We start from the raw sequence: 17,826 nt of genomic DNA on the forward strand, positions 1-17,826 counted from the left end.
ATGGACACCTTTCACTGCACCCATACAACACTGCAATCATACGCATATGGCAAGTTAATTGTTAGTGGACACATTTCCCCAGACACACTTACACTGCTGTCATAGAGCGCCTTCCAGCCTTCCTTCTGGGCAGGGAACTTCTTCCTGATGCCCGTGAAGTTTGGCATCTCGTCGACGCGGCAGATCTCGTCCCAGGAGGAGGAGGGGAGCCAGGAGGTGGGGTTGGAGTGGGGGTTGTCGAGACCGACCCCGCCCGTCAGGAGGAATCGCCACTCGGACTCCTGGACCTCCCCGGTGTGCTTCAGGAGGTTGGCGCACAAGATGAAAGAAAACAGGAGCTGTAGGGAGAGGTGGAGGGGGAAAGAAATAAAGGTAAGTTGATGCAGTTACTTCGACGTAAGAACATATTTTCTTGAGATGATGATTTCAGAGATGAGGTGAACTGACCTGGGATCATTGTTATTGTTCAGCTTCATTCAACCGGGATTCTCTGGTAAGAATAAACTTTGCTGTTGTGTTTTACCGTTCCATGATATCTGAATGCTAAGCTATTGATAAATGCTAAACCAAACCATTTTTAACTACAAACATAACCCCAACCCTAATCCAAATTCTCACATCAAACTAAACCTAAAACCCTATCACAACCCTAACCCTAAATTCTTGGAGAAAAAAAGACAGAAGCAATAATTACTGCTGCAGGAGCAAATGTCGTGTCACTGTGTTTTATTAACATCGCTGCTTTCATTGTATATTTAACTTTCATTCCTCTTTAAATATGAATATCCAAGTAACTAACAGGACAACTAACCTTATCCTTCTCAAAGAGTGAGCGGCAGATGTTGCAGTAGAGGGAGTAAGTGAAGTAGTTCCTCAGGTTCTCCAGACGCTTGTCCAGGTCCTCAGACTTCTCTGAGTTTTCGATGGCATTGATGAACAAGTTGACAAACCTGCATGCATATAATGAATAGAACCAGACACATCAATGTGTGCCTCCTGGTTTGCCATGATGTTTGTGGCAATGCATCATACAGTCCTTGAGGAGAGGTATGATTTTATTGTTTTTTAATATATTGGCCTCCAGAGTCAAATTCACCACCATCACTACCATACAATCATCATTAACATCAGTACGATTATCGCTGCCACCATAATCATAATTTTGATATCACTAGCATCACCATCAAAACCACCACCACAGTTGTCAACATTATCGTCATTCAAATTCATGAATTTCTTCCGTCGAGATGTTTTCATTGCAACTGATTGACAAATTGCCCTACATCGACGTAAAATAAGCACTGAATTGATCAGTGTTTTAGTAGTAGCCATGATAAAAAATCATGGGCGTACATACTCGAGCAGGATTCGAACCTACGACCTCCTGATCACCGGACAGGCGTCATCTCCACTAGACCACCGAGCTTTCGCCCGAAAGCAAGTGTTGGTTCTAATCCTTATAGCATGCAGCGGGTACTGCTTTGTTATTCAAATTCATGAATTTCTTCCGTCGAGATGTTTTCATTGCAACTGATTGACAAATTGCCCTACATCGACGTAAAATAAGCACTGAATTGATCAGTGTTTTAGTAGTAGCCATGATAAAAAATCATGGGCGTACATACTCGAGCAGGATTCGAACCTACGACCTCCTGATCACCGGACAGGCGTCATCTCCACTAGACCACCGAGCTTTCGCCCGAAAGCAAGTGTTGGTTCTAATCCTTATAGCATGCAGCGGGTACTGCTTTGTTATTCAAATTCATGAATTTCTTCCGTCGAGATGTTTTCATTGCAACTGATTGACAAATTGCCCTACATCGACGTAAAATAAGCACTGAATTGATCAGTGTTTTAGTAGTAGCCATGATAAAAAATCATGGGCGTACATACTCGAGCAGGATTCGAACCTACGACCTCCTGATCACCGGACAGGCGTCATCTCCACTAGACCACCGAGCTTTCGCCCGAAAGCAAGTGTTGGTTCTAATCCTTATAGCATGCAGCGGGTACTGCTTTGTTATTCAAATTCATGAATTTCTTCCGTCGAGATGTTTTCATTGCAACTGATTGACAAATTGCCCTACATCGACGTAAAATAAGCACTGAATTGATCAGTGTTTTAGTAGTAGCCATGATAAAAAATCATGGGCGTACATACTCGAGCAGGATTCGAACCTACGACCTCCTGATCACCGGACAGGCGTCATCTCCACTAGACCACCGAGCTTTCGCCCGAAAGCAAGTGTTGGTTCTAATCCTTATAGCATGCAGCGGGTACTGCTTTGTTATTCAAATTCATGAATTTCTTCCGTCGAGATGTTTTCATTGCAACTGATTGACAAATTGCCCTACATTGACGTAAAATAAGCACTGAATTGATCAGTGTTTTAGTAGTAGCCATGATAAAAAATCATGGGCGTACATACTCGAGTATGTACGCCCATGATTTTTTATCATGGCTACTACTAAAACACTGATCAATTCAGTGCTTATTTTACGTCGATGTAGGGCAATTTGTCAATCAGTTGCAATGAAAACATCTCGACGGAAGAAATTCATGAATTTGAATAACAAAGCAGTACCCGCTGCATGCTATAAGGATTAGAACCAACACTTGCTTTCGGGCGAAAGCTCGGTGGTCTAGTGGAGATGACGCCTGTCCGGTGATCAGGAGGTCGTAGGTTCGAATCCTGCTCGAGTATGTACAAGATTGTACGCCCATGATTTTTTATCATGGCTACTACTAAAACACTGATCAATTCAGTGCTTATTTTACGTCGATGTAGGGCAATTTGTCAATCAGTTGCAATGAAAACATCTCGACGGAAGAAATTCATGAATTTGAATAACAAAGCAGTACCCGCTGCATGCTATAAGGATTAGAACCAACACTTGCTTTCGGGCGAAAGCTCGGTGGTCTAGTGGAGATGACGCCTGTCCGGTGATCAGGAGGTCGTAGGTTCGAATCCTGCTCGAGTATGTACGCCCATGATTTTTTATCATGGCTACTACTAAAACACTGATCAATTCAGTGCTTATTTTACGTCAATGTAGGGCAATTTGTCAATCAGTTGCAATGAAAACATCTCGACGGAAGAAATTCATGAATTTGAATAACAAAGCAGTACCCGCTGCATGCTATAAGGATTAGAACCAACACTTGCTTTCGGGCGAAAGCTCGGTGGTCTAGTGGAGATGACGCCTGTCCGGTGATCAGGAGGTCGTAGGTTCGAATCCTGCTCGAGTATGTACGCCCATGATTTTTTATCATGGCTACTACTAAAACACTGATCAATTCAGTGCTTATTTTACGTCGATGTAGGGCAATTTGTCAATCAGTTGCAATGAAAACATCTCGACGGAAGAAATTCATGAATTTGAATAACAAAGCAGTACCCGCTGCATGCTATAAGGATTAGAACCAACACTTGCTTTCGGGCGAAAGCTCGGTGGTCTAGTGGAGATGACGCCTGTCCGGTGATCAGGAGGTCGTAGGTTCGAATCCTGCTCGAGTATGTACGCCCATGATTTTTTATCATGGCTACTACTAAAACACTGATCAATTCAGTGCTTATTTTACGTCGATGTAGGGCAATTTGTCAATCAGTTGCAATGAAAACATCTCGACGGAAGAAATTCATGAATTTGAATAACAAAGCAGTACCCGCTGCATGCTATAAGGATTAGAACCAACACTTGCTTTCGGGCGAAAGCTCGGTGGTCTAGTGGAGATGACGCCTGTCCGGTGATCAGGAGGTCGTAGGTTCGAATCCTGCTCGAGTATGTACGCCCATGATTTTTTATCATGGCTACTACTAAAACACTGATCAATTCAGTGCTTATTTTACGTCGATGTAGGGCAATTTGTCAATCAGTTGCAATGAAAACATCTCGACGGAAGAAATTCATGAATTGAATAACAAAGCAGTACCCGCTGCATGCTATAAGGATTAGAACCAACACTTGCTTTCGGGCGAAAGCTCGGTGGTCTAGTGGAGATGACGCCTGTCTGGTGATCAGGAGGTCGTAGGTTCGAATCCTGCTCGAGTATGTACGCCCATGATTTTTTATCATGGCTACTACTAAAACACTGATCAATTCAGTGCTTATTTTACGTCGATGTAGGGCAATTTGTCAATCAGTTGCAATGAAAACATCTTGACGGAAGAAATTCATGAATTTGAATAACAAAGCAGTACCCGCTGCATGCTATAAGGATTAGAACCAACACTTGCTTTCGGGCGAAAGCTCGGTGGTCTAGTGGAGATGACGCCTGTCCGGTGATCAGGAGGTCGTAGGTTCGAATCCTGCTCGAGTATGTACGCCCATGATTTTTTATCATGGCTACTACTAAAACACTGATCAATTCAGTGCTTATTTTACGTCGATGTAGGGCAATTTGTCAATCAGTTGCAATTATCGTCATTGTCATCACCACCACCTCTATCATCACTATCATCATCATCATCCTCTACGATCAGCATCATTATTATCACCATCATAATTATCATCGTCATTACAGTTACTGTCACTATCCCCATCAAAAACATCATCAACATTACCATTAGAATAATCCACATCATCATCATTATAATCATCATCATCATTGTCATCATCACCGTCATCATCATCAGCATCATTGTCATCATCATCACCTTCATCATCACCACCATCACCACCATCACCATCATCATCACCATCACCACCACCATCACCACCATTACCACCGTCACCATCATCACCACCATCATCACCATCATCACCACCATCATCACCATCATCACCATCATCATCATCATCATCATCATCATCATCATCATCATCATCTACGAAGAGGAGGTTGGGAGGTATTCCCAGCTGCCTTACCATGTCAAGGAGTACTGGTACATGGGCTCGATGTTTGCCAGGTCGGCGATGGTAAAGAAGAGGATGCTGGAGTGGGTGGCGATGGGCTTGTAGCCGAGACGGGTCTTGTTGATCATCTTCTCCGTCTCCTCGGCGATGGCCTGCTTCTCCGAGATCTCGTTGGCAAGGACCTTGGAGGACGACAGCACCTTGATGGCCGTCTCGTCCTCCAGGATGTTGCCCTCCGAGCTGGAGAGGACCTCCAGGATCTTGTCCTCAATCTCCTTCAGTTGCCTGGAGGTGTGGGAGGAGGAGGATGAAGTGATTGTGAAGTGGTTTACTCTTTGTGATTATGTAACGGTTTGCTCACTGGAGTTCCAGGCTCTCAGCTGAAAGGACTCCAACGGATACAAAATTCAGCCGCAAGGCTTGTAACACGCAAAAGGAAATTTGATCATATACAAATGTAACTCCCATCCTTCGTAGTCTTCATTGGTTGCCCATAAGGGCTTGTATCAGGTTTAAGATTTTGACCCTTGTATTCAAATGTTTTCATGGAAATGCCCCCGCATACCTCAGTGAACATCATCAAGCCATATCATCCTGGGCGTAATCTGCACTCAAAATATAAAAAAAAAATTTCCTCTCTGAAATAAGTGTCAAATCTACGACATTTGGTGATAGGGCTTTTGGAAAAATGGCACCATCATTATGGAATAATCTCCCTCTTAGTGTTAGATGCATTACAGATTTTGGTAAAATTCAAACCTGTGTTAAAAACTCACCTTTTTGATAATTAATTACATGAGAATAGAGAAATATTTGAAAGATTTTGTTTCCATTATGGTATTATGCATTCTAAAAATTGACTATTATTATAATTATTATTATTATTATCATTAATGTGTATGCCTCAATGCAACAAGTGCATTACACTATGGGTAGTGGCATGAATATGCATATAGTTGCAACTGATTGACAAATTGCCCTACAACGACGTAAATAAAAATAAATAAAATAGATAAATAAAATTAGAACCAACACTTGCTGTCGGGCAAAAGCTCGGTGGTCTAGTGGAGATGACGCCTGTCCGGTGATCAGGAGGTCGTGGGTTCAAATCCTGCTCGAGTATGTACGCCCATGATTTTTTATCATGGCTACTACTAAAACACTGATCAATTCAGTGCTTATTTACGTCGATGTAGGGCAATTTGTCAATCAGTTGCAACGAAAACATCTCGACGGAAGACCTTCATACAAATGTAAATTTGAATAATATGCATATATATGCCAATTAATGTTGTTCACAAATTGGTTCCAAGAAACGCACGCAGACGGAAGACTTTTTGGAAAGAGAGAGACTGCACACGTGGTGCTCGAGGAATAAAGACTTAGTTCTTGTCAATTTCATCAAATGTTTGGTGGTAATGCACACTGTGGCTTGATTATTGTTTAGTGTGACAGAAATTGAAGGCTGTTGATTATCACCATCTCCTCTCGAGGTCATAGCAATGGACAGAAGTTTTACATGCAATTCACATTATTATGTGAACATATGCCATATGCCATATGCCAACAAGAAGAATTTCCTATATGGACAATAAATGAATCTGAATCTGAATGTCAGGAACAGTCAATCAAGCCAAACTGCCATGGAATGGAAATGTCATCACGCATGATTGGAGAATAAATTATGCTGTACTTTTAAACCAAGAACAAATATACTTGAGGTTGGGGGCAAGATTAATTTTGGTGAATGTGACAAAAGGTTGTCTTGTCACATTTATGAGGAAGTTTAAGGTAACAACTGTTCCTAAGAAAAAATGGTATAAAGGAGTAATTTTGGTTTAATCGTTCAGTGTGACTATTCATATTAAAGGTACAAGAAAAGTCCCTATGTTACAATCTAAGCACTTTTCTTTTTTATTTCAAGCTATGCTTACACGGCAGCCATCAGCACTTACTTGCTGTTTTACTTATACTCAAATTTTTCCATACAGCAAGCATAAAACAAGATTATTTTCATATTTTTTGTTTGAAGGCAATTACATGCATTGTCATTCATTTATATCCTTTATCATAATTTGGCTTTCCCTGCTGCTACTTCATGGCAATATTAATTTTGGGAAAAAAAAAATCAAGTAATACTACTTGCAGAAAATGCAGGAATAACATCCTTCCTTAAATATGGAGGCACTCCCCCCTCTCCCCCCCCCCCCCAAAAAAAAATGCTTCCATTCTCAGCAGAATAATAGCAATACACACATTTAAAATGCCCTACATATATAATTATGGCATGGCAGAAAAATGGATGTAATATATATTGTTCCCACTGACTGAGAAAAAGGGAAGATGAAGCAACCTGAAAACCCTAGAAATCTCTGCCATAATGCATGGTTCGCCTAATAGGTCTATAGTACAATGTCTTGACAATGTGTGATGACAGTTTCACACAATTGGCAAAATATTAAAATGACAGGTTTGCCACAAATGTGATGAATGTTTACTTTCCTAGAACTAGGTTCAATTGGATGAATGATTAAAACGTCAGAGTGCAGGTATTTGGGGGAACTGATGATTTTTACTTGACTTTTGACCCTTTTATAAGTTTATGCATTGAGTAATTTTCAAGGTATTGAGAAAAAGTATAATTTCAGTGTCAAATGGTAAAATAGTATTATCTAAACCTGGCCTTTGACCTTTGATCTCACAATTCCAAAGAGAATCACTGTTAGGTAGAACATGCATAAATATGTAAGTTTCATGATAATACCTTGAGTTACTTTTGAGATATGGAGGAAGAAGTGCAATTTAGCACTTTCACTTGACCTTTGACCTTTTGACCTTTGACCTTTTGGCAAGAAACTTCCCACAGAATATATATTGGGTTATAAATGCATACATCAAGTTTTAAAAAAATCCTTCAGGCATTGCATAAATATAAGGAAAGTAGTGATATTTTGAGGAGTTGACCTTGACCTTTGACCCCTGACCTTTGACCCATGACCCCCAACTTCCCTAGATAATCACTGCCCATTGGTACATACATATACACTAAGTTCCATGAAGATACCTTGAACCATTTGCGAGATATGGAGAAAAACATGAAATTTCAACCTTTTTTTCACAAAATATCCTGTGACCTTTGACCTTTGACCCCGTGACCCTAAAATCCAAAACAAAGTATCATCCCCCCAGGATATACCCTCATACCAAGTTTGATGTAAAACCGCCCCACGGTTCTTGAGATATCGACAAAAACAAAACGGGACGGACGTACGGACAGACGGACGACCCGAAAACATAATGCCTCCGGCCACTTCGTTGGCAGAGGCATAAAAAAAAAGAGGAAATAAGCACGTGACACTAGACAGCAATCACATGTATCATTATATGACCAATTAACAATAACTATTCAATTACAAGATGAAAGATGGTGCAAAAACGAGAGGAAATATACAACATGTGATGATAGACAGCAGTCACATGTATCATTATATGATCAATCAATAATTCATAATCACTAATCAATTACAAGATCTGTACCCATATAATTCGAACCAAAGTAAACCATCTCTCATTTTTTATTAATTTTTCTCCACAATTCACAGTGCAGACTTGGGTCCAAACCTCATTATGATTTCATCATTCCTCCTACGTAGAGCCTTCCAGCCACCCCATTCTTACCTTTTGTTGTCGGCGCTCTGGATGATCAGGGCGTTCCTCTCCTCTTCCAGCTCTGGCCGTTCCTTAGCAACCACGATGCCCAGCAGCTGGTCCTCCAGACCCTCGGGCGTGATCATGAAGTTCAACAGAGTGACCTATCCATCAAAGCAGATAGAGAAATATAATATCTTTATATATTTATATATTTATATATTTATATATTTATATATTTATATATTATATCTTTATATATTTATACATTTGTAAATTTATATATTCATACATTTATATATTCATATATTTGTAAATTTATATATTTATATATTTATATATATTTCATATGGTGAATTATATCATTCTATTTTTGGTTTTCTGTTGTTTGAATTTTGGACTATAAACATGAGCGCCGCAGAGAGGTCACCTTTGATCAATTAGTCAAGAACACTGTATCAATCAATACTTCTTACAAATTGAACAACTCATTCAATTTTCCCGACAGTGATGGTAATAGCTGTAAACCCATCCACATCCATTACGCGAAGGACAATAATACGACATCCTATTCTGCATTAGGCATTTATTGCCGTGAACTCTCTCTCAACGCCGTCAAGTGCCCCAGTGCTCAATCTTTTCAATAGTCGTTTTCAAAATTTAATTCACAGACAATTGTACCATTCACGGACAATACGGTAGTAATGTGATGTCTCATTAAATTCTTATGCCTTTATTGCCATGAACTCTCCATTACCGCTGGCGAAGTACCCTAGCACTCGATCTTTTCAATTGTCTGTTTCAAAATCAAATTCACAAAACAGTCTTGACACACCATAAAACCACAAACACAAAAGATTTGAAAAAAAAAAAGACAACAGCATCACGGACGTCTCTAGGCAAAAAAAAAAAAAAAAAAAATAGATATGCATGTACATAGTAAACAATATTATAAAAGCAACCAAAGTTCAGAAAAAAATCCTTTGATAGAGAACTTGTCTTAACATGTTGGTTAAACAATGTGATGTCATAATCTTAAATCGATATTAAAAGAAATGAATTCATTTATGTTAAAGTATTAAGCATTTTCTTTTTTTGTAACAGATAGCGGAAGAGCCAATGAAAAACGAAGAGCAAAGTAGCAATGAAATGTATTCAGGCCTCATTGAAACTTGGAAAACAGATATGCATGTACATGTATTTAAAATTATGAAAAATGCTCTTCTAAGGTTCCTTGGGTAGTCGGTTCCTTGGGTAGTTGCATGATAGACCGCACAGGTCTACCCAACGATATCTCTGTAGCATCGCAATGATCGCTGCGCTGCGCCGAGCTCTTACCTTCACGGAGGTTTCGGGCAGGTAGTGCGGGTTCCTCAGCTTGGTGGTGATGTAGAAGCGGAAGTCGTGCGAGTACTCGATGGTGCTGTCACCCAGGCGGATGCAGATGGCACCCCCGGACTTGAAGGTCTGCTTCAGCAGCAGCGGCTCCAGGATGGGGTCCAGCTCCTCGGCCACGTTCTCCAGGAGAACCTGACACGCCCGGTGGGAAGAAGACGGGAGACAGAGAACAAGTTTATGACGGGCGCGCGCTCCCAACAGAAATGGTTCACGCTTACACAATAGTGTTTTAAAACCTCTACAGCAAGTACAGTTCCGACCTCTACTATTAGGCCATGTCGGGACCGGCGCCAGTCCGGATAACACGCCATATATCTAGCGAGTCTAATTTTTCGCGAATCGGGACTTCCCGACGATTTCGCGAGTGGTTAAATTCGCGATCGTGGAGTACAGTACTGACCGGAGAAAAAGTATACGTGCAGGTCAGATTCATATCGGGATCAGAATCATTATTTTCGCGTGTCTTTGAATTCGCGAACAGCACCTGACTCGCGAAATTCGCGAAAAAAAAAAAACACCTCACGAAATATTCGGCGTATACAGGAGGCGATTTGACCGGATATGGGAAAAGCAATATTTATGTACACTGTACATGTACCTACCGACCCAGTAGTAGCTAGATAGATAGTGTGCACCGCACCAGTGGTGTATTCCATGCTTTAGCCTATTAAGAATTATAGTCCTTTTTTTTAAAGGAAATTGAAATAACGTAATTTAAAATTCATATAAATATGCTTCGACTGGGAATACTATTGGAAAATCGTGTTAGTTTCGTAGGAGTTTTAAGTAAGTTAAAAATCACTCCCCATTTTTCCCGCCTCCACTGCGCAATCACTACAAACACGTCCGGATGATAGAGAAGTTCGGATAGGAGATGGCCGGATAATCGAAGTCGGACTGTAAATATACATTGTACTGTCTGTTATCGTTACACTGCGCCTTACAACAAACAAATTCACGCGCGGAAATTCTCATAAGCAAGTGAAATAATGATTTCATTTCGGCATAAGAACTGCGGCTGAAATACTAAACAGACACGGACACAACCATTGTCCTATCTATAGTAGATATGGAAGTATGGAAGTAGTTTATTACAAAGTCGTCAGATCGATGACTCCGGTGGATCTTTTTTTTAACCTAACCAGGTTTTTGTCTCTTAAGTTTACTTGACTTTTTTGTTAAATCCTAATAAAGCAACTTAAATGAGAGTTTAATGAGCAGGTCATGTGTAATATCTAGAGAAAGACGTTCCTCCGGGCATGCGAATTGCGTCTTTACGTTGTACAACAACGAGACAATGAGACGAGATCGCTATATTAAACGTGTCCTCAGTGGGGGACCTCGTCAAGAAAGGTCAGTTCCATCGATTTGCGATATCGACACACAGCCTGGGCGGCAGAAGTGTGGCACTGATTTCTACGCCCTGCCCGGTACATCATAACAGACGTTTAGCCTTTTAATTTGTCATTTTTCAGCAGCTCTAATTATCGGGCACCACAAGGTTATTAGCGAATCAAGAGTTGATAGGGCTCGTACTTCTTGTAATCTTTACATTATATATATATATATATATATATATATATATATATATATATATATATATATATATATATTTATATATATATATATATATATATATATATATATATATATATATATATATATAATTGTTGAAGTTGTGGGTTGTTGGGGTTTTGCGTGTGTCTGTGTCTGTGTCTGTGTGTCTGTACGAGGCCGCCGGGTATATCATAACAGACGTTTAGCCTTTTAATATGTCATTTTTAGCAGCTCTAATTATCGGACACCACAAGGTTATTCTTCTCCCTTACATTTATTCAACAATTTGCTTCTTTTTTTTTTCAAGGGTTAATAGGGCTCGTACTTCTCGTAATCTTTACATAATATATCTAATTGTTGATGTGTGTTTTTATTGTCAGTACGAGGCCGCGGCGATCTAAACACGATATTACACATTTTCATTGTGATCATGATTTCCATTATTTTCTATTCTGTATGTGTGTTTTGTTTTTTTCAGCCTCTACTACTAGTACAGTGTATTTTGATTTCTCCCTTCCCCTCCCCTCCTTCTCCTCCTCCTAAGACGACGACGACTCTCTATCATCCTGTGTCTGTTCCAATACCTCTCTTTAGTTACCTGCATTACATTTTTACTAATGGGATTGTCCTCATCAACTCCTCCTAGCAAACAAATAACTCCCCGATCATTCCATGACGAGTAAAATACAAGTTGTAGTATCGAATCAATTCTTCAATTTCGCGGAGGGAATCGATACAACAGTGATCGCATCAGTGCAAGAAGAGCGCGTCAGCAGACCAATGTCGTGTGGCGGGAAGGGGTGTGGCGGGAACAGAAATGAGAAGAGCGCTATAAAAGAAGTATAGAGGGAAGCGCTTCGCTGATTCAGGACGGCAAACATTTTAAGCCCATCTTCTAATTACAACTTTTCAAGGATATTGCCAGGTAGTGTACGAAGAGAGAAAGGGGGTGGGGGAACTGAGTGAGAGATAAAACTAATACACAAAAAAAAAGGAAAGAGAGGAAAATAATAAAAAATAAAAAAGACAACATGAGTGACACTTCTCAGACAAAGCCCCGATGTCACGAGCACGAGCACGAGCACGTGTTTGTTATAGTGTATGTAAAGCGTGCACGCTGACCGGATCAAGTCACGCCCGTTTTGTGTGTAGTGTAAACAACAACGCGGCTTGCGCAATTTTGAAGACTTTCCACTTTCGTTCGGTCATTAATAACGTACACCTCCATGATCCGTGTGTGTGTGTGTGTGTGATTCTTAAAATAACTCACCGGAATCATATTTAATTTCGGCGTTTGACGTATGAATCTACAAAGCGCACGCGAGCGCATCATTGATACCCACGGTGCAGCTTTCACCACCCAATATGAAAAATCATAATGTCGGTTGGACAAGATTGACGGTGGGAAATACACAGATCCGTAATGTCAATATTTCTCCGCGAATCTGCTCTTTATTATCATCGAGATATAAACGAGAGGAGTTTAATACGCTAATCTAAGCGTCTTGGCACATTGTGCCACCACCTGTATATCTTCAGAATTAATCAAGACGACATCCTCCCCCCTCCTCCTCCCCCTCCTCCTCCTCCTCCTCCTCCTCTTCCTTAATAGGTACAGTGTACCGCACTTCTTATCAAGCCAACATCAATTAACGCTAAGCTTCGCTTCGCTCGTCATGCGCGAAGTAATGTGTCTTCTACCTTGATTGTATCTATTAAGAAATGATTTGTTAAAATCTTTGAAGGTTTTCGTGACGGTAGGACGTTCAGTAGTAGAAGGCTTCACGGTCCACCGTGTATTTTTTCTTGGGTATGTCTCTGGCCCTGAAAAGGGACTACCTACTCTCGACGTTTCGGTTAGCATGTTCTTACCGTTTTCATTAGAAATGAGTTGTTGTGATAAAACAACCGCAGTAAAGGTGTTAAAAAAGGACTTTTAACCACTGTCGCTATCAAACTCGACGAATGTGCTGAATAATATATATATTTCGGCGCGTGGGAAACAAAGCTTATGTGGTTGTGATTTAAGGTAAACACTAAAACATTTAAGGCATTTACCTCTAGCTTACGAAAACATCTGAAGTATTATATCTTCCCTCCTCTTTTTCAGGCGGTGAAATGAAAATATCTGCTCGAACAATTCTTTAGGGTAACATACAAGAAAGTTTTGCCCTCTTTCTCCTTGTTCTGTGTGTGTACTTGGGGCGGCGGAGAAATACAGTACTCGCCTGACCTTTACATTTTCCGTTAGTCAGGTTTTTTTTGTTATACGGCCACGTAATCGTAGTGCGTAATCATGGATACGCAATAAAAAAAAAGCACAATGCTTTCGGCTGGATTCAGCCTTGAAAATCAATTACTGCCCTGAACAATTCAACAATATCATGACATGAAATAACACACTAAACAAAACCAAGCAAAACAAGGATACAAGATGGACCTATGAGTGAGAAAACAAAAATGAAAATTTCATTTACCTTTCATACAGGTCATAAAAACACAAAATCTTCTAGACAACAATGCCTAGCACTTAAGAAAAAAAATGTAAAATGGCGTCAAAATCAGTCGAAAAAGAAAAACCCTGAAAAAAGTTTTTGTCATGGCAATACAACACATGACCTTGACTAACTTTTTAAACTTTTATGTGTCTTTTTTGTCTTGCTTGCGCATTCTATTCTCTCGTTCGCTTTCTTTCTTCTCTGTGTGTTGAAATTTGACTCGCCCTGACTGGCAAAATGTCACGCAGAATTTATTCGCTATACAACATTAAAATGTTTGCGCCGCAGGAGCAGAACACTTTTCTTTCATATTCCTTTATTCCCTCCTTCCCTCCCTCTCTATGTTTTCTTTTTTTCCTGTGCTACAAAAAAAAAAAAAAAAAAGATATCACATTCCTTAGACACATAGATTTGAGTGTTCTGGCGCCCTATTACAATATACATGTATTTCACTTTCACTCTTTCACAGTGAATTTCACTAATTGAAGTTTAATATTTGTCTCGTTTCTTCTTCTCCCTCTCTCTCTCTCTCTCTCTCTCTCTTCTTTTCTTTCCTTTTTTTTTCTTAATAAAACATGAAATCTAACGTACACTAGATGGGTATCACCACGTTTCAAATATTAGCTATGTCTCAGTTATCGCGTAAAAAACAAAATTTGCCTCCATTTATTCCGACTAGTTTATGGGATGGGGGTATTGGTATACGTACAGGCGTGCCGAACTGGACACAATTTTCCAGCGTACGCACGAAGTCCGAATCGGTGAGCTTGATCACGTGCAAGTTGTTCGCCTTCTCCATGTTCTTCACCCACTTGTTAGCCTGGCCTTGCGGGTCGATCATCAGCGGCCATCGGCGGGCGTTGCTGTGGAAAACAAGACAGAGCAATCGAGGGAGAGGGATACGGAAAAAGAAAACATAGATTTTATCACAATGAAGGCCATAGCATGTCATTTACAAAGCAATGATATTAAACGCCCAGGCATCGAGGCCAATGAATGATCCGTTTGATCAAACACGCACGTGAGCGTGAAAAAGGCACTGCCAAACATGGGGATCTATAGCCAGGCGGATGTGTTCGAATTTGCTGTTGACAACCCAACCCGATCGCATTTCCATCGATCGAAAGTATCCCGTCACTCTCATTGTACAGAGTGTATATATGATTTGAAAACTGACTTTACGTTCTCGATCACTGAACAGTGGCAGAACGTTCGTCATCAACGAAATGGTATCGACCGACCGTGTAACTTTACAGGCTGTAATTACCACGATCGGCAAACACATGTTTCTTCATTGGCAATATCACGTGCTCTCCAAAACATGCGGAAATTTATCGCTAACGTTTCAATCAAGGTGTTAGTCTTCATTTTGCGGCTTCTGATAACATGACAAACACATCTCCTCCACTCCCCCTCCCCCCCCCCCCCCCAAAAAAAAAGAGAGAGAGAAAATAAGATACTGACATTTACATGTAGTGACAATTCGAAAAAGTTGCAGCAAAATAAATCAAAACTGAATAAAAATAACCGGTAAAATTCGCTAGACAAAGTTGACAATATCGAAATAATGTGTTGAAAATTATGTTTGGAAGATACTTGGTTACGGGAACGGCAAACCTTTAATTAGCGAGCGAAAATTGTGCATCTTGTGGTATTGAAGATACTTAAAACAGACTGGGAAAATAATTATGCGCTTACAGGCACAGTGTTCTGAATAAGTGACTAAAAGCTTCCGGAGCTTGACCATCCATTCCCACTCCCCCCCCCCCCCACCTCAATTCAATCTCTTGATACCACTTTACCTCAGCACCCAGCTGATGAAAAGCTACAAATGCAGGCAGAGGTGAAAAAGAAAATTGAAACAAATCTCTTCGTGACGTTTATTATGCTAAGTTTAAAGGGATGTTACAGTATTGGTGGAGATGAGAATTGGGCTTTTAACTTTTTGCGAGATACCAAGAAAACACTTATGATATAGTACAGAGAATACCATTTGAAGAGGAATTCAACGTTTATTTGATGAAAATCGGGTTTGGAATGACTGAAACATCCAAAAGCAAAGTAAAACAAAGCGATCGTAATAATGTGTGGGTCTCACACTTTATTAGAATCGCTCTTTTTTGGATATCTCAGCCATTTCAAAACCAATTTTCATCAGATAAACGTTCAATTCCTCATAAAATTACATGCTCTTTCATATTTCATAAGAGGTTTCTCGTTATTTCACAAAAAAAAAAAAAATGTTAGAAACCTGAAATTAGGTCTCATCCAAAACTGTACGATCCCTTTAATTGGCGCCTCCTGGTTTACAAATTGCTTAGATCGGCATTTCATTAACGATGGTATACCTCTCCAAATATAATTGTATTTCGAGTGTAAGACGTATATTACTTCAGAAACGACATGGGAGGAGGGGGCGGGATATGCGAATATACGAGCGAGTCGTATCTCATAAATTGGCCAATTCGATGGCATAATTACTCGATCGTAACACAGTGCAGTCTTTAAAGCTGATGTCCAAACACTATAGAGAAACTCATCAACTGGGGTATAGATTTGTTTAATGTGGCTGCATGGTCATTCGCCATGACCTAGATTATCGAAAGAGAGAAAGGGGGTGGAAGAGAGGGAGAGGGAAAGAGGAAAAAAAGACAAGCGTTTCGCTTGTAGACAAAAGTTAATTAGCCTGCTCAGGCAGTTTGCGTGGACCTATAGCAGAGAGTTGGCATCATCAAACATTATTTGACTAACTGTTGCCCAGTTGTCATCTGGCCTATTAGAGTCATTAGCGTGAAAACGCCACGAAGCGGCAATGACCTATACAAAAGACAATAATTTCAAACAATTGATATACACAATTCTTTTTCTCTATCTCACTATTTCGCTCAGTCTCTCTCCGCACTTACATACACACAAACACACACACACACACACGCGCACACACACACACACACACACACATACTCATGCACACAAATCTATACATTTGGACAATACATATTTGCGCAGCTCGAATTAAGGGCTGCCAAATTAATCGACACCATCGTTCTTATATTGTCGAATTACGTGCGACGTGCTCACAACCTTGGGGCTACCATCATCCAGAAATCGAAATGGAATCGATTTAAATGTGCCTACGCCATGTACGCAGGCACGCAAATAAGAACCAAATACATTGAAGTCAACACTAATGGGTAATTCCATGAAGTTGGGGCAGTGTCCATGTAGCATCGTGATATTTAAAAAAAAAATGCATTTCAGCATAACTCAATACTAATTATGCTATACATTTATTGTTTGTAGGCTTTACATTTGCATTGAGGCCACACATTTTCCTGGAAATTTTGTGCCATTCAGACTCAATTTTAATGAAGTTATTAAAACGATATGTACAAGTAATTAGTATTGAGTTATGCTAAAATGTCACACTTTGTGCCCCAACTTCACGGAATTACCCTAATACCATTGTGACGAACAAGGCTGTATTTTGGGCGCTGCAAACCCTTACATTTCATGTCTTTGAACATTACTCTACAAAATGAACTCACAGCTCACTGCACAGCGTTCAGCTGGCGTTAATAGCATTCATTTGTCGATAATACTCGGCGTATCAACCAAAATTGAATTTCTTCTCTAATGTAACATTATAACAAAGAAAGAGGAATAACAATGACATCTGGAGGAATATAACAGAAATGTCCATAGCCCATTTGTTATACCTTAGTACTGTTGTCCTTATCACTATTAGAAACGATTGGACGATTAAGAATTAGGAGTAAATCATGAATCAACATTTTCTCCTGTGTAACTGACCGTGTAAGTTTTTGTTTGTTTGTTTGTTTTTTCTTCATCCAGCTCAAAAACGTAA

General features: G+C 40.0%; 1 protein-coding gene and 1 non-coding gene across 2 annotated transcripts in view; one reads left to right on the forward strand and one right to left on the reverse strand.

Moving 5' to 3' along the window:
- LOC139714501 (dynein axonemal heavy chain 7-like) overlaps window positions 1-17,826 on the reverse strand; it is a 136,827-nt gene that overhangs the window by 23,739 nt on the left and 95,262 nt on the right. The window contains exons 57-62 of the mRNA XM_071626208.1: window positions 14,668-14,821; window positions 9,844-10,035; window positions 8,536-8,669; window positions 4,870-5,142; window positions 812-950; window positions 93-338 (exon numbers count right to left, since the gene is read on the reverse strand). Of these exons, the coding sequence (XP_071482309.1) occupies window positions 93-338; window positions 812-950; window positions 4,870-5,142; window positions 8,536-8,669; window positions 9,844-10,035; window positions 14,668-14,821 (1,138 nt within the window). The remainder of the gene's footprint in view (window positions 1-92; window positions 339-811; window positions 951-4,869; window positions 5,143-8,535; window positions 8,670-9,843; window positions 10,036-14,667; window positions 14,822-17,826) is intronic.
- On the forward strand, window positions 3,982-4,054 carry Trnat-ggu (transfer RNA threonine (anticodon GGU)). The gene has a single exon. It is a non-coding gene; the product is annotated as a tRNA-Thr (tRNA).

The sequence above is a fragment of the Diadema antillarum genome, unplaced genomic scaffold, assembly GCF_040938485.1.
Source record: "Diadema antillarum isolate AM-2024a unplaced genomic scaffold, OU_Dant_1.0 seq00002299_RagTag, whole genome shotgun sequence".
In the NCBI taxonomy this organism is placed as follows: domain Eukaryota; kingdom Metazoa; phylum Echinodermata; class Echinoidea; order Diadematoida; family Diadematidae; genus Diadema; species Diadema antillarum.